The sequence below is a fragment of the Myodes glareolus genome, chromosome 9 (genome assembly GCF_982192425.1).
Source record: "Myodes glareolus chromosome 9, mMyoGla1.1, whole genome shotgun sequence".
Taxonomy (NCBI): Eukaryota; Metazoa; Chordata; class Mammalia; order Rodentia; family Cricetidae; genus Myodes; species Myodes glareolus.
This window is the reverse complement of record NC_142034.1, coordinates 61,432,334-61,454,090: the sequence shown is the minus strand read 5'-3', so window position 1 is coordinate 61,454,090 and position 21,757 is coordinate 61,432,334. Positions and strand designations below refer to the sequence as shown.

General features: G+C 43.4%; 2 protein-coding genes and 1 non-coding gene across 3 annotated transcripts; 1 reads left to right on the top strand and 2 right to left on the bottom strand.

Annotated features, from left to right (window-relative positions):
- Positions 1–127, bottom strand: LOC125409602 (small Cajal body-specific RNA 4). The gene has a single exon (XR_007234837.1).
- A 727-nt stretch (positions 128–854) lies between these two features.
- Positions 855–21,527, bottom strand: Znf286a (zinc finger protein 286A). The gene is made up of 8 exons (XM_048448238.3): positions 21,171–21,527; positions 17,264–17,355; positions 14,438–14,913; positions 13,957–14,123; positions 12,986–13,071; positions 10,490–10,604; positions 9,299–9,391; positions 855–5,816 (listed from the first exon to the last, which is right to left on the bottom strand). Exons 4-8 carry the CDS (start codon positions 13,985–13,987, stop codon positions 4,585–4,587), a joined length of 1,557 nt encoding a protein of 518 aa, XP_048304195.3. The 5' UTR covers positions 13,988–14,123; positions 14,438–14,913; positions 17,264–17,355; positions 21,171–21,527; the 3' UTR covers positions 855–4,584.
- On the top strand, positions 11,015–11,578 carry LOC148120933 (profilin-1). Its single transcript, XM_087910524.1, has one exon. The coding sequence runs from the start codon at positions 11,093–11,095 to the stop codon at positions 11,513–11,515; it is 423 nt and encodes a 140-aa protein (XP_087766650.1). The 5' UTR covers positions 11,015–11,092; the 3' UTR covers positions 11,516–11,578.
- Positions 21,528–21,757: the final 230 nt, after the last annotated feature.

Sequence of the window (21,757 nt, the reverse complement as noted above, 5' to 3'; positions counted from 1 at the left end):
AAATGTTGGGTTGTAAGTCAAACCTGTGGTTTTCTCAAGTAAGGGCTGCTCTCCCCACCCGTTTCTCTAGGAGGAGTGTATCAGCCAAGTCCTACTTCATCAGACTCAGCCTTCCTGGCCTTCCAGTTACAGCTGGTAGTTTTATGCAATAAGTTTTATATTCTGAATTGGTGACATTAGCTTCCTCAAGTTAGATGTAATTAAAACAGTAACACTAAACCTTGGGTGTGTTCACGCACAGGCATGGGCACGTGTCCATGTGTGCTGGTGGCCAGAGAGCAATGCCAAGTGTCCTCCTCAACCATTCTCCACCTTAGTTTTTGAGATAGGCTTTCTCTTGCTGAACCTGGAGTTCACTGATTTGGGTAGGCTGGCTAGTCAACAACCCCCAGGAACCATCCAACCCGTCTCCCTAGCACTTGAGTTACTTGGGTATACTGTCATACTTGACATTTTACGTGTTTGAGTGCTGGGCCTGACGGCAGGCCCTCAGGCTTACTGACTCAGCCATTGATTGCCTGATCCCCTAAATTGTTTGTATCATGCAAAGCCTACTGTAGCTATGGTTCCCAGAAAACTCCTCTCTCCTTTCCCTTACTCATGCTAAGTGAGTGGTACTGTATCTGGCCTGAGGAATCAAGTACTGTTGGTAGAAACTCCTTTCTTTTACCCCATGACCTTCTCGCAGACACATGGCTTGCTGAGGGGTATCCTGATCTGATGCCACCAGAAGTTGTGAAGTTCAAATAAACAATTACTGGTTTATTTGAATGATATGAATGTTTATGCTTGGCCTTTCTTTACAGTTTAAAATAAACTTTAAAATATCGTACACAAGCTTCTGACGATACATATAAAAATAACATGTTTATTGACAGGCCATTAGAACAGTCAAATTCAGTTTATAAGTATCAAGACATTGAAAATGAAATAACTAAAACTTTCAAGATTCATATTCGAATACAAACATGTAGTTAGATTGAATATAAGGCATAAAAGGGACAAACACTGAAATATGAAGGACCAGAGTTCCCCAAGGAACTAACATAAAGCAAACCCGTAAGTGTGATTTAAACTGCACACTCGAGCCCATGGAACCATAAGATGGATCCTGCTTAATGATATTCAAAAGGGAAGATGGTAGTTTCTGCAGTGTCTCAAGAAAATCAAGAATGGAAGCAATGGAAGCAAAACCAGAGATACTGAAGCACCACTAAGATGGGCCAGAGCGCAGCACGGACACACCTCCGTCAGCAAACCAAGAGTGATGAGATGTACTTACGCAGTTCGCTCTGACTGATACACAGCCACTTCATTAGAACACGTATTGAAAAATATGTAATAAGTTGTGTTTATGTAAATAAAGAATGAAAGTGCTTGATAGTACACATGAGCAAGTGGGAGGACACGGTGGTGGGGTAACGTGTACTAGGCCCTTTATAAATACTGTCATCTTATTATTTATGTAATATAGTTTTTTGAGACCACATATTTGCTAAATGTGAATGGGAGAAATCAGACTCAACTTTGAAAGGCTCACATTGGTCTTATTTCACTAGCCAGATTTTGGCCACCCATTGAATTGTTTTATTTACGCTTTGAGGATACTGAAAAGGTCTTAATAATGGAAAAGTCTGTTAGTGACATGTAGTCACATCCTAAGTTAGGAATATGTGTTTACTTCCCCATTTTACTGTTCTCAATATCCTGTAAAAATCAACCAGATAGGGCTGCTGAGCTCCTGGCAGTTGCAATGGGTGTGTTCATTTGTTCTACTCTGCTTATTGGTCTGGCCTAGGAGGGTAAGTAGAATGTCTTCATTCCTGAGTGAAGGGGAAATTTGCCACCATTACGACTTCTCTACTTCATCTGACTTCTTATTGGTTTTAACTCTCTATCTGACTCCTTGACACCGGTGAGCTAGTATAGGGCCAGGAAACATTTTTTGTAAAGAGTCAGACAGCAAATGCTGTAAGATTTAGGAAATGATCCGCTACGGACGAAATATGTGCTTCCACAACTCAAGTGTTGGTACTTTAGCTCTGGGAGATGACTGGATCACTGCAGCAGAGTTCTCGTTAAGAGAATCGATATTCTTAGAAGTTGAAGAGACACCAGTTCTTGGCTCATTCTGTGAGGCTGAGGTGCCTTCTGGGAACAAGGAAGTAGCCCCTCACCAGACCCAAACATGCTGGTGTCTTGTTCTCTAGTACAAAGTTCCAAGCCTGGGTTTGAGTTTTCTCTTGGGTCATCAGGTACAGATCTGTTGTCTATAGCTCCTCAGGTTTATGAAATCGGCTACAGCGGACAACCTCTGAGCAGTCACTCCATTCTGATGTCTCACACAAAAGCAGCCAGACAGCATGTAAACACCGAGTGTAGTTTGATTTATAGACATGAATGACTTATAGAAATGAATTTGATTTATAGAAATCAATATGATTTATTAAAATAGGTGGTGGCTAGGCTCCGTCAAGAATTCCAGACCTAGTTTGCCAAATCCTGCTCTTATAGATGCTATACCGACTAAAGTAATGAAGGAGCTGAGCGCCTTTCCTGAGTCAGCCATTCTCCTGACTTCAGACCCTGCACTGGCTGGTGTTATGTCAACTTGACACAAGTTAGGGTCATCTGAAAAGAGGGAACCTCAACTGAGAAAATGCCTCCATAAGATCCAGCTGTAAGACAGTTTCTTAATTAGTGATTGATGGGGGAGGGCACAGCTCACTGTGGTTGGTGCCATCCCTGGACAGGAGGTTCTTGATTCTATAAGAAAGCAGGTTGAGCAAAGCCATGAGAGTAAGCCAGTAAGCATCTCCCTCCATGACAACTGCATCAGTTCCTGCCTCCAGATCCTACTGTTTTTGAGTTCCTGGCCTGACTTCCTTCAATGATACTACTACGATGTACAAGTAAAAGCCAAATAAACTCATTCCTCCTCAAGTTGCTTTCGGTCATGGTGTTTTATCACAGCAGTAGAAACCCTAAGACAGATACTAAGTCTTTCCAACCAACTTACCCTCCTCGAGTGAGTTTCTGTTCATCCACAAATGTCTTTATGAAGAGCCCTTTCTCCAACTTCCTGTGATTTCCGTCACTACCGAATTCATACTTCATTCACCCACCAGACAGTTCTTTCCGCTACCACCACTTCTTTAAAGTAGCCCCTAGCTTCTCTTAGTCATAATATGCAAAGTGTACTGAAACACATCATAGTGGGGAGGCAAGAGCATGAACTGGAAGGGTAGGACCCAAGAGATGAGACACTAAAAAATGGTGACTACTTTTTCCCTATAATTTTTCTGTATTTTCTTCTTATATAACTTGAAATACAGAATAATGAAAAACTGACATTGTGTATTGTTTCACTAAACACTTACTTGAGCTTTTGTTTGTTTCCCATCCTCTCACTGGCTTTTGGTCACCTCTGTCACACTAATAGATCAATATGATTTCATGCCATGTTTACTTAAGAGGTCAGGGATAAAGACCAACCAATGTACGGAAGAATAACAAAATAATGTGAGTGAAACATGAAATCCAGATAAGAGGAAGGAAGAAAGATGTTTATCCTCAGGTAAGTCACTTCAGGCTTGTCCCCATACTTGACAGGAAAGTATGTCATGGTGCCTCACAGTTCCTTCAGCTCTCTTCTTGACTGGGACCTCTAATAAAATAATGCATTGACCCCTATCAACTTTTCAGATATATTCAAATTGCAATACACCTAGGGAGTTTTCTAAAAGTGACAGAGCATAGTTCACAGAAAGCTAAATAAAGTAGAGGAACGAATGCTCCCTGATGATCTGATTATAGAAAACCGAGTGCTCCATCAGTGCCAAGATGGGCAGAGAGGATCCTGGCCAACCAAAGTGAAGACTCGGACCCATTAAGTACATTAGGATACCAAGGGAACTAGAAAATGAATCTTCAAAACAAAGGGATAACACTGTGATTCATGAGAATCAATGACCAATATTCTTCATGTAAACCTAACTTAGAACCTATTATAAACACATTTTAGTTATGTTCATCAAATTAGACAGCACTTTGTAGGGGATGGAATCCTAAGCAACTTTCACCTCTCAACCTTTCCTTTCTAACACAGAAATTAATCTCTAAGAAAATGATAGCATGTGTCTCTCTGAGTTCAGAGCAACGACTTTGTGTCTTCCCAAGGATAAGGCTGTTAAGTCTTAAGCCTAACCTACAAAATAAGATTTCCTTACTAAATGAAAGGCTCCAGCAGGCCCTGTTCTTACTAAAAACCACATCACTACTGTCTCCCAAACATTTCTTGAACCAAAAAAGAACAGGGTATTTGAAATTTTGGAAATAAAAATTTTGAGATCTATAGCCAGAATTTTTAAAATATTGAGTATTTGGAAAACTGGGAATAAAACATTTTGAGACTGAGATCCAGAGGTTTTCATTATCTGTTGTTCAAATTCATACACTGGACGTGTGAAATCATTTACATATACAAAAGTTCCCAAGGGTCCTTTCATGGACCTTCCATTTAAATATTCAAATATTAAACACAGTGATAAAGCCAACTTACAGTTCTTAACAGTCAGTAAGATCTCAGGGTTGCTCTGCAGTGTGAATTCTCTGATGTCGGATGAGGGATGAACCGCACTTAAAGCTCTTCCCGCACTCCTTACATCTAAAAGGCCTCTCTCCAGTGTGAGTTCTCTGGTGCTGAATCAGAGCTGACGAATGAATGAAGGCTTTCCCACACTCACCACACTTGTAGGGCTTCTTTCCAACATGAATTCTTTGATGCTTGGCAAAATTTGAGCTCCGGCTAAATGTTTTCCCACATTCATGACATTCATAGGGCTTCTCTCCAGTGTGAATTCTCTGGTGCTGAACGAGGTGCGTGCTCTGACTGAACGTCTTCCCACACTCGCTACACTCATAGGGTTTTTCTCCGGTGTGAACTCTCTGGTGCTTCGTAAGGGACGAGCAATGACTAAAGGCTTTCCCACACTCTTGACACTTATAGGGCTTCTCTCCAGTATGAGTTCTTTGATGTTTGATGAGTGCTGACGAATGGATGAAAGCTTTATCGCATTCGTTACATTCATAAGGCTTCACCCCAGTGTGAATCAGCTGATGCTGGGCGAGGTGTGTGCTCCGGTTAAAACCTTTCCCGCAATCGCTGCACTCGTACGGTCTCTCTCCAACGTGAATTCGCTGATGGACAGCGAGGGATGAGCTTTCCAGGAAGGTTTTCTTGCATTCACAGCACTTGAAAAGAATTCTAGTGTGTGTTCTCTGGTGCTTAGTTAGATTGGCTCTGTGGCTAAAGGACTTGGCACATTCACCGCAGGTGTAGGGTTTCTCCCCAGTGTGAACGCGCTGGTGTCGAATGAGGACAGAGTGGTATGTGAAGAGCTCACCACAGTCAACGCATTTATGAGGCTTTTTTTCTTTATGAGCTCTCTGCTTTTTCATTAAACTTGATTTCTGCTTCAATCTTCTCCCAAGTGTCTGAAAGTCATAGGACCCTTGAGGAATTCTCTCCTCGGTCATCAGGAGAGATTTCTGACTGTCATTTTCCCAATAGATATCCTGTTCACGATGCTTTTCCACAGGGAGTGAGTTCAGGTGAGTGAACATTTGTGTTAAGTGCTTTTCCTGGCTTCCTTGCTGACGCTCTACCCAGTGTTCTCCATCATGAGCTGCTTCCAAGCTGCAGTCAGAAACGGTATTTCGTGTCTGTTTTTCTGCTCTTGTAACCTGGTTTGATTCTTCTGTGGAAAACTCTTGCACTGAAGTTGAATCCTTGCTTTCAGGTCTAATTCCCACATCTGAAAAGACATTGCAAATGCAAATTTTCTGTGTTTTCTGGGCTTAACAAAAACATAGGTCACAGGTAAGAATTAATGAAGACAAAAGAATGCTTGTGTGGAATTAGTAGAGCTGACACTCTTATTGAATGGTTTTTGAAAATGAAGGAAATTGAGGGAAATAAATATGAAAATTAATAGACTTTATCTATGAGAATCAGATGGGGGAAAACGATCAGAAATATAAGAGGGAAAATGATGAAAAATGTATCTGTAAGGAGCAGCAATGAGTACATTAGATATGGAGAGTAAAAACCACATTTTATAGAATACCTTCTGCCACAATATCTAGGAAACCACATATAAAGATAGCTAAATATATGTTCATTTAATGATATGTAGCATTATTGTATAATACTATGCTATCATAAACATTATTCAGTCAAGTAATTAGAACAGTGTGGTACTGAACCATACTGACAAATAAGCCAAGAAAGAAATTCAAACATATGTAAGGGAACTGGGTGTAGTGGAATATCCCTTTACACTGTGTGAAGACGTGTCACGGTGATTGGTTTAGTAAAGAGCGGAATGGTCAGTAGTTAGGCGAGAGAATAGGTGGGATTTCCAGGGAGAGAGAGGAATGCTGGGATGAATCTCGGCACGAAAGAAATGCCAGCAAGACACTGAAGAAGTTGGATGTATGGTAGAGCGGGGGAGTAACAGAGTCACATGGCAGAATGTCGATTAATAAAACAGGTTAATTTAAGTCATAAGCATTAGTTGGGTAAAGCCTAAACTAAGGCCAAGCTTTCATAATTAATAATAAGTCTCCATGTCATTATTTGTGAGCTGGTCGCTCAAAGGAACATCTGACTACAATTAGGTTTACCAAAAGGTAGCGTTACAAATCACTGATAAATGATTACTCAATCAATGATGCTGGATTATAGGCTGTAAGATCCATTTCACATTATTTACAAAAATAAATGCCTGCACAACAAAACTTGATTATTTTATAATAAAATTCAGATTATCTTTCTGACACTGGTATGATAAAACAAGTCACGAAGAGCAAACTTAAAATTAGTGAGGATTTATCCAGGTGTAGTGACACACGCCTTTAATCCCAGCACTCAGGGAGGCAGAGGTAGGCGGATCTCTGTGAATCCAAGGCCAACGTGGTCTACAATGTGAGTTCTAAGACAGCCAGAACTATTACACATAGAAACCCTGTCTATAAAACAAAAAATTAAGCCGGGGGGTGGTGGTGCATGCCTTTAATCCCAGCACTTGGGAGGCAGAGGCAGGAGGATCTCTGTGAGTTCGAGGCCAGCTTGGTCTACAAGAGCTAGTTCCAGGACAGGCTCTAAAGCTACAGAGAAACCCTGTCTCAAAACCAAAAAAAAAAAAAAATATTAGTAAACGCTGGGGTTGGAGAGGACTCAGTTGTTAAGAGCACTTACTGCTGTGGTAGAAGACCCAGGTTCAGTTCCCAACACCCACAGGAGGCTCCTAACACGCTATAACTCCAGTACAAGGGGATCCAACACTCTAGCCAGGCCCACACTCACACACGTAAAGTAAAAATAAACGTTAAAAAATTTATCTTTAACTATGTATGTGTGTCTATATGTGGGCATGTATGTGTGAGTTGGATGCCCACAGTGGCCAGAGGCTTTTGATCCCCTGGAGCTGGAGTTATAGGCGGCTACAAGCTGCCTGATGGGTGCTCAGAATCATGCCCAGGTCCTCAACAAGAGCAGTACCTACTTCAGCTGCTGAGCCATCCTCCTCGCCCCTAAAATGATGCTTGCTTAGTGTCCACAAGGTTTTGGGCTTCAACCCCATAACTGAAAAATAGAAATCAGTAAATCTGACCTTAAAATTTAAAAGTTTAATATCCTGAATTTGGGGCTTATTAAGAAGGCCCCAAAGTGGATGAATCAATTCCTCCTCATTTGTAACACTACTGCTATCATATATTAGAATCTAAAATATACAAAGAGCTGCAACAAATGAAGGAAACTTGAATAGGCAAGAATCTCAAATGCTCATGAGGCTCGTATTTAGTCCTCAGAGAAATACAAATAAAAAAATACAAAGTGGTATTTTATATATATATATATATATATATATATATATATATATATATATATATATATATATATATATATATATGATGGACAAGAGCTACTAAGTCAAAAGTCAACTGGTGGATAAGATGGGGAAGGACCTTAACAAATCTAATAAAACTAGCAGGTGACACTAAGACCCACACATCCCCTTCCAGTCATCTACTTTAATGTCAGCTCTCAAGAGGAACACGAAGAATAATGGTCATGCAACTCTGCAAGGGCCAAAGGGAGAAACTAACTGCCCAGTTTATTCACACGACGCACCTACACCAAACTATTTAAAAGAAATACATACAATTCATGACATACTAATATAGATTGTTAACAAAATGAAATGCTGGAGCTTCTAAATAGATTACAGAAGAAAAATTGTAAAAATACACACATTTTAATGTCCATGCGTGTATGCATATATATACCTGTACACACAAATACAAGAAGAGTCACGCCCACTTCAAGACAAAGTGGTTACTTCTAGAAAATGAGACAATGAGAGGACTTTATCCGAATCTCTAAAATTTTTATTTCTTAAAAAGCAAAAGACACCACATAGCCATAGGAATGGCTAGAGTAAATACAGATAATAGTAAGTGTTGGTAAGTACACGAAAAAACTAGGAGTTGTGAGTTCTCTCAATGGAAGGATTTTTGTAAAGTCTCTTTTGCAATATCTATATTATACACACACACACACAAAACACATATATGCGTTCATAAAAAGACATGTGAAAGAACGTATACAGGAACAGCATTCACACAACCGAAACTGCACACTATACACATAGCTGTCTTTAGAAGAATGGGCAAACTGGGCTACTGCAATAATGAAAGGCTACACAGCACTGAGAACGAACTAATCTCAGCAAAATGCCACAGCATGGATCTCACTGTGAAAGCTCAGAGAAGGAAGCCCATCTCAAAAGAATATACAATGATTCCATTTAAATGAGGTCCCACAACAATCAAAACTAACTGTGGTGTTACACGTTGGGATAAGGCTACCCGTGGGAGAGCGGTGACTGCACATCGGGCACAGGGCTTCTCAGGAGATTAGTGCTTTCTTCATCTAGGCAGTACTTACATGAATGTGTTCAATTTGTAAAAATTCATATAAACGTTATAATACTTTTATGTATTTTATTGTTGCAATAAAAAAGAAAGATGAAAGGAGTGGAAAGTGAAAACAGTTTTAATTTTAGTGGTGGTTGCATTATTTTATTTTGACTTACATATTTAAAAGCTTCAAACTTTAAAATATTTTGAAAATCAAGGTGTGTAGGCATCTCTAACACTCACTCTCAAGCTCGGCAAAGTGCTATTCCGTTGCTCTTCTGCGGGACTGAAGCGCCCCGTGGGGCTCACCTACCTGAGTGAGTGCCTTTGGGAGGTTTTTTCTCAAGTTTCAATAGTTCTTTTCCATCATCCAAATTATAGTTATCAGGCTTGGAAACGGGAAGCCCTGTTTATTAAAAAGAGGAGGAGAGGAAGAGAGTAAAATGAATTAAATATGGTGGGTACAGAGATCTCTGCTGGAATTTAGTTCCATGCCTTCATCTGGACAAGATGCTGCATCTGGAGTGAGGGAGGAAGGACCTCTCAACGGGGCTTAGAATATCTGCAAGAGTCTAAGACTGGTGCAAAGTTAAACTCAGTTTATAAAGATAAATTTGTCTGTGGTAAAGGAACGGAAAGTCTCTCAATTTCCTTATTGTTTGTGGGAGTCATAGATCAATGCTGCAGATTAATCGTCATTTTAGAAAAGAATAGGTATAATAGGGGACTTTAGCGGCACCCCAAAATTGTGGCTGTTGAACTACAGTTTTTATCTTTTAATAGTTTTTTCTTTTTTTTTTCAATTACTAAAATTTTGATTTAGTACATCAGGGTTTGACATTGACCACAACACCGTGTAACACCCTCAAATAAAAAAATGCACACACCACACACACACACACACACACGCATGCACAGTGATGCGCATAGGATTTAAAATAGGCCACAAGCACCGCCTCTTTGCTCTATACTGTTTATCTGATGGATATATGCCCATTAGTTGGATTTTCAAAATATAAGTATATCTTTGCTCAGCTTTCTAACTGGAAGAATAACCTAACCCACCCGCCCACAGCAGCTGATGCCATCCTGGCCACACAGGGGTATCCTAAATTAATAGATACAACGGCAAAAACAAGCTAGTTGACTTTAAACAAACAAACAAATAAAATTCCACTGACACTTTTGTTTCCCTAAGTTCCTCCCAGTGAAGCCAGTGTATATTAGGCTGCCATTGAATCTTGATAAATAAAATGTCTAAACATCTCACCAAGGACCTAGGACAGGAATGGGGTGGCACAGAGCTCAGTGGCAGTGTGCAGGCTCAGCCTATGCAAGGCTCAGATTCAATCCTCAGCCTCCAGCAAAACAAAACACGTTTTTCCTCTATGCCCAAAAGAAATGCTTTATGACTTCTAAATGGAAACTGAAGGCTCATTAAAACATTTTATTCATGTCAGCCCCATGAGTGGATTTCAGAGCCACGGGGAGAAGCTGTTCTTACAAAGCGAGACCAGGTTCCTGTAGTTCTCCAGCATCACGGCCCTATGGGCAGGATCCAGTTTCCCCCACTCCTCTGGTGTAAAGTCCATGGCCACATCCTTGAATGTCATGGTTTCCTAAGACACAAACAGACTTTGTTCAGAGTCCTCTGGACAGTACTCTAAACTCAGCAAAATATAGAAAAACACACATCACACGGAGATTCTCTGTAGAAAGAGGTGAGGGACTGATTTGGGGAGGAAAGTTATCATACCTATATATTTCTATATTCCGTGCTGCTTATTAAGCTAAATCTAATATACATATTTTCTAAACCTACTAAGAAAAGATTTAAAAAACTTAATCAACCCAGATCTGAACACAAAAGTTCCAATATTAGCATTAAATAAAATCTAGTAAAATTAAAAAAAGAAAGTCTTTAAAAATATCCATAAAAGAAGTGGCGGTGCGAGGGCTGCTGCACAGCTAACAGAGCCGCGTTCCGGACGGCAGCGCGTGCCCCGAGCTCTCTGCCTCCCCCCCCCCCCCCCCCCCCCCGCCCGCCAGCCCGAGCCCAGCCCGCGGCCCCAGCAGCAGCCCGCAGAGCAGCCCCAGCAGCAGCGCCATGGCCGGGTGGAACGCCTACATCGACAGCCTCATGGCGGACGGGACCTGTCAGGACGCGGCCATCGTAGGCTACAAGGACTCGCCCTCCGTCTGGGCCGCCGTCCCCGGGAAGACCTTCGTTAGCATTACGCCAGCTGAGGTTGGTGTCCTGGTAGGCAAAGACCGGTCAAGTTTTTTCGTGAATGGGTTGACACTTGGGGGCCAGAAATGTTCTGTGATCCGGGACTCACTGCTGCAGGATGGGGAATTTACAATGGATCTTCGTACCAAGAGCACCGGAGGAGCCCCCACCTTCAATGTCACTGTCACCATGACTGCCAAGACGCTAGTCCTGCTGATGGGCAAAGAAGGTGTCCACGGTGGTTTGATCAACAAGAAATGTTATGAAATGGCCTCCCACCTGCGGCGTTCCCAGTACTGACCTCATCTGTCCCCTCCCCCACCGCTCCCTTCAGCTTTTGCACCCTTTCTTTCCATACACACACATACCATTATTTTTTGGGCCATTACCCCATTTCCCTTATTGCTGCCAAAACCACATGGGCCGGGGGCTGGGGCTGGACAGACAGATACCTCCCCTTACCCATACCCCCTCCTGTGTGTGTTTGGAAAAAAATTGTTTTGGTTTTTTTTTTTTCTGAATAAAAAAGATTCTACTAACAAAAAAAAAATATCCATAAAAGACAATCCACCATGATGATATAACAGTCTTTAATCTGGTATCAAGATAATGAAATGTACCACCTGTCCGCCCTTCTTTTCATATCTGTCTCCATGCTGAGCCACTCAACCCTGTGGAGAGCAGCTGGAATGTTTGGAGTCAGGGCTGGAATGTTTCTACTTATGTGTGCATTGGTATACTCCACAATTCCTCCTGGACAACACCAGCAACGGTGTAGGAGAAGACCTTATACACTGCTAGAAGTCATCCCAGAACTGGGGGAACAGCGAGCCTTCAACCTTGAAGACACAAGCCTACGCCTGTTTGATGAGGGTTCCAGAAGAAAAGCCTGTTTAAGAGCAAACCTCGTAGAGTTTTGGAAAAGGTTAACAAAATGGACAAGCCGGCTCTCCGTGTTATGGCCTAAATCCTTAACTAAACTTGCACTTTCAGTTGGGTGGGTCAATAAAGACCTCTCTTTGCACAAGCCAGTTTAAGATGAGTATCTTCAGCCTTCACTGAAGTCTCTTGGGTTGGTAAAGTCTGCGAGACTCACAGCGCAGTTGAGAAAAGTACAAAAAAAGCCACAAGTCATTTCTACAAGCATTAACATCCAGCGGAGGCTGACAGGAATCTCTGGTAGAATAACGCAAAACGAACACAGTAATTAGTGTAACCACCACCCATTGTGTATCCCATAGTTCTCCCTTGACACACTTGCTCTTTGTGGGAGGGACAAAACAATAAGCCTACGCCTTCAAAGCGGGAGGAAACTAGACCTAATGCTCCAGATTCATCCCCAGGGAGGACCGCTTCCTATCCCCAAGCTTTGAAGTCTTCAGAGCCTAGATTATTATTCTAATCACTTCCACATTTAAGATGTTTCCTAAGTTCCCATGTACCATCACAGGTGTGCTGTTTCCCCACAGAGAAATGTATGTACTGTTCCCTTAAAACAGCTTTCCACATGACCACATACAGAAATTAGCATAGCAGGGGAGGGGGGAGAAATGTGGCCCACCTGCCTGTAGGGAGACAAAGTACTAGATGGAGAAGAGAGGTGCCTATGAATAAGCAGAAAGTGTTTCCTACCAAGTCCATTAGTCTCTTGGAATTAGAACTCAGGTCTCTAGATGGGTTCTGTGGACAAAGAAATCCCACATCAAAAGGGGAGTGCACCTGCGCTCTCAGACACAAGATGGAGCTGGCTCTTAAGCAGTAGAGACTCACCTGGGACTTGGCTGTGAGTCTCAGAGCGGACACTTCTCCTTCTGCACTCTTCTCCTGGGAAAGGAGGGAGTCCTGGGAAGGCAGAGCTAAGGGCAAGCAGGCAGCAGTGACAGGGTTGAGACCCATCTCGCTACTCAGATCCCCTTCATCACACCACATGCCCTCCCTCCTAACAAAGACTGCAGAGAAACCAAACCAAACTGCTACTTTGCAGTACGGTGGGGTATGCCCAGGGACTTGGCTTCTTTGGACTTACATTCAGTTGCTCTATACATCCCAGAAACCAGAACTCTCCGGATTATAAACTAGAATAAGTAAGTTCCCATCATACTCTACTTAAAATCTTCGAAGCAGACTCATTTTTTTTTTCTCTAGGCTCTCTTAAAGCTTACTTAAGATGGAGACTGCTAAATCTCACCTCTAACCTCTAAATTATGATTGGTTGAGTTTGAGGTGTCATCTCGAAATTCGACAAGCACCCTTGAAGGGAATTCTGGCATAGAAGGTCATAGACTAAAGTTCAAGATACACTGGTCTAGTAGTGTTGATGTCAGCCCCACACTTCTGTGCCTGTCAACACATTCTGAGTTATCTGTCAGACCGTACAGTTAACTGTGTGGATAAAGTGGGATAATAGGTGTGGAAAATATTTTTGTCAATTACAAAGCTGAATTTTTGTATCCATGATGGAAACCAGGATGGGACAATAATTTCGAAGAACTTGTGCTTAAAGTTCGATAATGTCCCACTAACCCCAGTGCATTCCATTGTGCACCCATTACGTAAATAGGGACTGACCCTCACAACTGCTGCAACTTCTCAAAGCCCACTAATCCTCGGGTCAGTGTTGACAAGTCGCCCTCTTTTTCAAAGAACCACCTAACTCGAGGCAAAGGTGGGCTTTCCCTTCAAAGGGAAGAATTCAACTTTCTTTTTTCCACTGTGCAGAACCAGCCCATGCGCAACTCTACCTCTTTTCTGGGGCACTTCAACCAAATCCATCTCCACGATCACCAGCTCTTCAATGTCCCCAAGCTTCCACTTGTCTCCGGTTAGCACAATTAGGTATCAACGGAGCCTCGAGGAGCTTCTTCCCTCTGGGTCTCAACGGAGAGCGTCACTCGCATCACGTTGAGATCTGGAAACCAGGGAAAGCATCCTAAATAGGGTCCTCGCATGCCTGTCCCTGGCGCCTGGAGCTTTTCTTAGGGGACCAAGCACCTGAGAGATGGCACAGGGTACAGACAACCGCGCCTCGCACCCAGCACCTCCCGCCGCTCCAGCTGCTCCTGTCTGCACCCGGGATCCGTAGTGAGCGATCCCGGCCGGCGCGTGGGGCGGAGACGGGACGAGGCTCAAGAACTGTGAAGTTCAGTTCCATCTGGCGTGGAACCACCACTGGACCACAGCCGAGGCAAACGGAGGACCGTAGCATCCCACCAAGCAACTCACCTCCCATCCCGGGCCCGACAAAAGGCTACGAACTTCTCGGGTTAGCTCCAAGTCGCGCATGCGTGACATTCTGCGGGGCAAGGCCAGAAACTACGACTCCCAGAAGCTCCTGCGCGCAGTCAGACCCCCCCCCCCCGTTTCTTGACAGGTGGGACCTTGCATGGCTCAGCGATAAAGCGGGATTCCTCTTTCTCGCGAGAGAAAAGGGTGCATCGTCTACGATTAGGTTCCACACTTACCCGAAAGTGGGATCTGGGAGACGCGGGCTAGGTGGCTGTCTATGCGCCTTGTCTACACAATTACCTCTGTGCAGCTTCAGCCCAAATTTCTTTACTGTAGGCATGAGTATATGGTTTTTAGCCATGGTTTTGCCTTCCGCAAACTCATCCTTTGTCTTCAAACTATATGAAAGCTGTAGTTTTAGATCAGGATCCTGGCTGTACACTCATTCATTCTGATGGTCTTGTATCCAGAGACTATTTGCAATTCAAAAAAAAAACCTCATATGAGCAGAATTCAAAATATTGAGCCAGTTTCCACACACTTGAGCAGTAAGTTCTTTGCAAGAAAAAAAAAATGTTCAGCATTTATTAAAAAAGAAAAAGAAGTTGGTTTCTCAAGGGACCATGGTTAAGCCAATCCAGTTGGGAACTAACCTACCCACTTCCAATTTAACATGACTAAACAGCCCCACCTCAGTGGATGCTTTTCCTGCTAATGCATCATTTGCATCTGCCAGAATCAATATAACCAACTCTTGGTTCTCACCATCTAACCACCAGATCCTATTGCTATATTTTACCTCCCAGTTTGTTCATTTCTATTTCGGCTATGGCCTCTATCTTCTTCTCCACTTCCTTTCTTGTACCTGCATTCCCTTCCTCCTCCACCTCTTCTCGATGACCATCACGATTCCTGATGAAGACATCCCATTTCCTCCCCTTCATCCCCAGTGGTCTCTGCTTGACGTCCCTTTGTGCTCTAGAAGCCAGAGACCCAGCCTCTGTCTTTGCATTGGGAGAAGCCCTCCCCTTCCTTAGTCAGAGGAAAATTCAAGGAGAGAGAGGACTCAGAGGGAGGCAATGGCCCTTCCTAATCTGTCTCCTTTTTACTTCAGATCTATATAACTGCAAAACCTCCAACCCCTCTTTCTCTGAAAAAAAAAAAAATCCCAAGCCCTGACTTTTCTCCTAGAATTTGTCCTCTTTTCCCACTACCTCACCCGGAGTGATTGTCAACAACTTCTTATGACTCTGTTGACTTCAGTGGACCTCAAACAAGGGGCAGAGGCAAAGAAGGCCTTTTGCTCTTGGTTGCTGGTACTGATGGGAGCTGAGAGGCTGCACAATTTTGAAGAAGCCTTCCCATCCAAATGCCCTGATTGGGACCCTAATATGCATAGGGTAAAAGGGCTAGGGAAAGAACATCCTGGCCCCGACTTGACCCCAAGACCAGGTACAAGGCAAAGAACACCACCAATCCCTGAGCTTGCCCCAGAAACAGACCACAAAAATCCACCAATCCCAAGTCACCCTGGAAAACTCTGACATCTCCTCTTCCCATATAAGCCCTGTATTCTGTTCAGTTTTCTGCTGCTTTCTTATGATAGCAGAGGCAGCCCCCCCCCCCCCCGCCTCCTGGATTGTTCTCTCCCAATAAATCTTTTGAGTGAAGTTTGTTGTGTGATGTGACACTCGCTGGAGCGTCAGCTGTAACGACTTTTACCAGGGCAGCATAGAACTATAACTCTTCCATGGGGCAAAGCTGTAATGCTTACAGTGACTTTGTGGTATTGCTTGGCTCCCAACTGCCAGGGATACCTTTCCATCCGAGCTGCAACACTTACAATATGTCCACCAGTTCTCAAGACTGGATCCCTTTTTGTTGCTATCTTATGTCTGGAATTTGGGGTTCTGATCGAACACCCACTAATTTGTCTAAGACACCTGAGATTCTCTGTGAACTGGAGGAATCTCCAGTGATTACAGGAAGGCTTTCAAATTAACATGCCTTTTCACCCACTGACTCCAGAGAACCACAGGGTATTAAATTTGGCTTTTGTGACTCAGTCTGCTCCTGATACCTGCAGAAGGCTACAAAAGCTACAGGGTTTAGCTGAAATGAATACCTCCTAGCTCACAGAGACAGCCCAAAGGGTTTTCTGTAACTGAGATACTGAGAAACAAAAACAAGTAGCCATGACCACTGATCAAGTCACACATAGACAGAAAAAAATCATGATGGTTGCATTCCAGTCAGCTCACCCTGAGCCCCTAACTGCTCTTACCCAGAGAAGAGACCCACCCCCAAACAAAAAGTGGGGAAGATGGAGAACCCTGCACTGGAAAGGAATCCATGTGCCTGTAGTGAGGAAAAGGGACACTGGAGGAACCAATGTCTGAGCCATTCCAAACCCAAGAAAGCACTGACCTTCCTAACAACAAGGGAGCTGGACAACAAATCAGAACGAAGGAACCAGGGCTCTGTTCTCTTAGGCCTCCAAGAGCCCTTGGTTGAAGTATCAGTAGGCGGTTCTCCAGTTAAGCTCTTGGTAGATACCAGAGCAGAGGCTTCTGATTTTAAGAACTCTGATGGGGCTGTTTGCCAATAAAAAGAAGAGGTTCAGGGAGCCAATGACACAGTTAGGAACTACCACCTTACCCCTGAAAGGACAGTTAGCTTGGGCCACAAACAAGTGACACTTCTTTGTAGTGGTCCCAGATGGTCCCTTCCCCCTCTGGGAGAGATTTTAAAAAAAAAAAAAAACTAAGTAGAGCCATCACCTTTACTCTCCAGGAGACTAGAATTTCCTTTGCACCTACCTACCAGCTTAACTGCCCCTCTGTCTGAAGAATATCTCCTACTCCTTCCAGACTCCGCAGCAGAGGCAAACAGATTCTGGAAGCCTGCTCTGGAACCTGCAACGACAGTTTCCTATGGTATAGACTGAGACAAATCCTCTGGGCTTGGTGGCACACCACCCACCCATTGTGGTAAGTCTTTTGACTACAGTTGCACCCGTAAACATCCTGCAATACTTCATGAACCGAAAGGCTAGACCAGGAAATACCACTCATATCAGAAGGTTGTTGGAAACAGACATCCTTCCCCGTGGCAGTCAACCTGAAATATGCCTTTCCTGGTCCTTAAGCTGGGACCTCTCAGTCCAGGATCTCTGGGAGGTTAGTAAACAGACTAAGACCATTCATCCTACTATTCCAAACCCATAAACTTTGCTCAGTCTCCTCCCACCAGATCACCAGGTTTCTATGGTTCTGGACATTAAGGATATTTTGTTTTCCATTTTCCTGGTGCTGGTGAACCAGCCCATATTTGCATTTGAACATATCCAGTGTCCTGTGAGATAAGTCAGTCACCCTGACACAGCTACCCCAAGGGTTTAAAACTTCCTGTATGCTCCTTGGAGGAAATGCCTCAGGAAGACTTGATAGGGTGCAGAGTGTCCCACCCTGACTCTGTTCTCTCCAGTATGCAGAAGATTTCTTTCTGATAGCAACCTGTTTGAGAGAAACCTGCTCCTGCTGTTCTAGACATTAGGCTACTGAGTCTCTGTGAAGAATGCCCAGCTTTGCCAGATGGAAGTTTCTTATCTGGGGCACAAGCTCGTGCAAGGTAGGTGAGCTCTCAGTGCCACCCAGAAGGAAGCCATCCTCTAGCTTCCCACATTCCAAACTAAGTAGCAAGTATAGGAATTTTTGGAGCCAGCAGGATCCGACTCTGGATTCCGGAGTCTGTCCAGAGAGCCCAGCCTCTTTGTTCTGTCGCGGGAAACTTTAGTCTTTAAACTGGACAGAGGCAGGCAGAGGATCTGTGCTTTTAAGAAATAAAGCAGGCCCTAGCCCTAGCCCCAGGGTTCATTCTACGAGATGTCACCAAACTGTCTCACCTTTCCATTCATGAGACTCAAGGGCTCACAAAGGGTGTCCAGCTCAGATCCTGGGACCTTGATGGAGGCTCATAACATATCTGTCTTAAGTGTTTGGATCTGGAGGCTTCAGATTGACCATTCTATTTGAAAGCCATAGCTAAAAACATTGCACTAGTAAGGGAAGCTGAAAAGCTCATTTTAGGCTAAGGTCTGACAGTGACAGTTCCTCACAATGTGGAGACCCTCCTACAGGGGTCAAATGGCCAAGAGATGTTGTTTTACCTTACAGAACACACAATACCTTATCTTCTATGCCCTCTTGGTTAGATATCTCAATTGGATAAGTCTCTAGTTGCCTTCCCACCTTCCCTGTCTAACAGGAGCCCAAATCCTCTGCAACTGCAGACCCATGTTTAGCAACTCCTAGGACTATGGTAACTAACTCCCTGCTTGGATTCCTGCAGTGTCTGACCACCACCTCCTAAATTACATCCAACCTAAAATGGCTCAAGATTGCTGCATCTGTTTAAAGGCCTGACCTTCTTACTCTGCCAGGGAGCAGAGCCCCCTACAGCTGTGATCTCCAACTGCTCTGCCTGTCTGCATCCAGAAACCATCATTATGCATTCTGAATTAGAAGGGACCAGTTGATTTTATTCCCTTTCAGGCAACCCTACTGGAGGGATAGGAGGGCCACCCTATTCCTCTTCTCAGTATGGGTAGGAATGGAGGTGACAAGAACCTTTGCCTCACATACTCTGGCCCTAATCAGAGGAGAAGAGGGCCTAAAACAGATGGATGTAGACATTAGACATCTCTGGTTTCCTGTTGATACACACTTCATGCCCAAGTAGAGTCCTTAGCAGAAGTAGTCTTCCCAAACCAGCAAGAACTCAGAAGTGTCATTTGCCTTTAATCCCAGCACTTGGGAGGCAAAGGCAGTTTGAAGCCAGCTTGGTCTGCATGGTGTGTTCTAGGACAGCTAGGGCTACATAGAGAGACCTTGACTGGAAAAACAAAACAAAATAGAAAACAGCAAAATCAAAACCCAAACTTGGAAGGTTTAGACTTGATCTTCATGCCAGTCGATGGGGGTGGTGTGGGATCTATGTGAAGCTTGTTGCTTCTATGCTAACAAATCAGGACTTATGTAAGAGACTTTACAAAAGACTAGAGATAACCTAGAAAGAAGACAATAGGTGCATGAGTCAAATAACTCCTGGTACTCCAGATTGATTGGAACCCATGACTCACAACCCTTCTCACTGCTCTCGCTGACCCTATATTCTTCCTTTAAGTAGGACTTGCTGTGGGGCCCAGTATAATAAATTGCTTTTTAAAAATTATAAGACAAAGATTGACTTGACTAAGCTACTTCTCCTCAGGACCCAATATTTACCTTTTTGCCAGTTTGAAAGTAAATAAAAGAAATGGGGGAACAAGTGACAAAGGTAACACCATCTTGTCCTGGGTCTATTTTTGTGACTGTTTGGACATGTCTCAACATTCTACCCCACCCCCACCCCAAACAGCCATGTCAGTCTTGGCAACACACTTGAGATTGTCCATGACTCTGATTGTGGTACTGTGAGATAATGCTCATGTACACTATAAAGACTTGTTACTCATATTGGTTTAATAAAATGCTGATTGACAAGGAGCCAGGCAGGAAGTATAGGCAGGGCGATCAGACTAAGAGAATTCCGGGAAGAGGAAAGGCAGAGATGCAGTCATTAGTCAGACACAAAGGAAGCAAGATGAGAATGCCTTACTGAGAAAAGGTACCAAGCCACATGGCTAAACACAGATAAGAATTATGGTTAATTTAAGTTTTAAGAGCTAGTTAATAATAAGTCTGAGCTAGTAGTCCAAATAGTTTATAAGCCTCTGTGTGTTTCTTTGGGACTGATTGGCTGCAGGACTGGATGGGATAGAAACTTCTGTCTATAGGAGATGTATTAACCCAAATAAATAATGTTTGTACAAACTAAACATAAACTAAAATAACTGAATAAAATACTATGATATCTGATATAAATACTATGTCCTGCCAAAACAAACGTTGCAAAGTTATCCTGAGCCTCATCTAAGATTAATGTAATTATGGTCTGTGTGGTCTTTGGTCTTTAAAACCTCTGTACCCTCGAGCTTCTGTACCAAGAGTCTTTCTGAGTCTTTAACCCAATCTTGGTTGCTGGACAAAAATAAAGGGCTCCTTATACTATTTTTCTTATTATTTTCTTCTCCTTTTTCTTTTTCTTTTTTATTTTTGTTTTTATTTTTGAGACAAAGTTTCTCTGTGTAACAGCCTTGGCTGTCATGAACTTGCTTTGTTAGACCAGGCTGGCATTGAACTCACAGAGATCCATCCGCCTCTGCCTCCCGAATGCTGGGATTAAAGGCGTATATCATCACCACCCAATTAGACTCTTAATAGGCTTAATAAGTACAATGGTGTGTGACTTTTTTGTGTGCATTACTTCAATAAGACAACATCAATGGGTGAGGTATGCCATGCAGGAGAGAGTGGTGGGTAGTCCTTAGTGTGCCCCAATAGCCCCAAAGCACCACACAGAGCAGGGCCACCCCCTGATGAGAGCACCTCTGGATCATTTCTCTGCCCTTCAACTTGAAAGTTAAGGAATTCCCAGCTTGAAACATTAACTCTAACACTGACCAGAAGCTTACAGTGTTTAGACTCATTCTGAATGGCCACAGAACCCATTACCAGGCAACCTGGTAATTCACCTTAGGTGAATGCCCTGGGGTTGACTCCTCTGTCCAGAATACAGCACAGAATCAGAGACCCTCGTGCTGCCCCCAAAGGCCCTCTGAGCTCCTTACCCCATCTTTTCATACAGGTGATGGGTGAGTCCTTGACACCATAGATTTCTGTAGACTCCAGTAATGTCACCTCTATTTCCTTGGCCTGCAGTACTGTTCCTCCCAGTGACTTGCATCTGCTGATGTAGAGAAATACTTAGGCAGGAAACCAGAGGAAACCTTTTTGCCCATCAACTTTACCACAATGCTGTTGCGGCAATACCAGCCGAGGGACCGATATGTCGGTTCATTACACAGTGACTCCACCATCATCTGCTGGAGCTTGCCGTTACTCCCTCTCCTTCTGCACAACAGACGACCCTCTGATCTCATCTTTGTCTCCAACTATGGGTGACAATTGTGATGAAGCCGTCCATCTCCCCAGAGGGTGATTACGACGACAGGTGTGACTCTTCAGGTTCTAGAACAATGAACACCTCATCCCTACGTGTTCCTGTGGGTAGTTACCACCTACTCTTTCTGTCCCCATCTGCTGTGCACTCTTCCCTCTTGTGTGACCAAGCGATTAGACTGGACATTCTACACATTATCAAGAAAATGTAATTTGTTTAGTTTCTTGTCCTTCACTGGAGAATGGCAAATAGCAA

Bases quoted from the DNA above. Each gene is read 5' to 3' on its own strand.
- Znf286a (XM_048448238.3), bottom strand. From the start codon at position 13,987: ATGGATTTGGTTGAAGTGCCCCAGAAAAGAG. The intron at 10,605-12,985 runs GTGAGTCTCTAC...TTTGTGTCTTAG, and splicing joins GACTCACAGCCAAGTCCCAG to GAAACCATGACATTCAAGGA. The intron at 9,392-10,489 runs GTAAGAACAGCT...TTTAATAAACAG, and splicing joins CAGGAACCTGGTCTCGCTTT to GGCTTCCCGTTTCCAAGCCT.
- LOC148120933 (XM_087910524.1), top strand. From the start codon at position 11,093: ATGGCCGGGTGGAACGCCTACATCGACAGCCTCATGGCGGACGGGACC.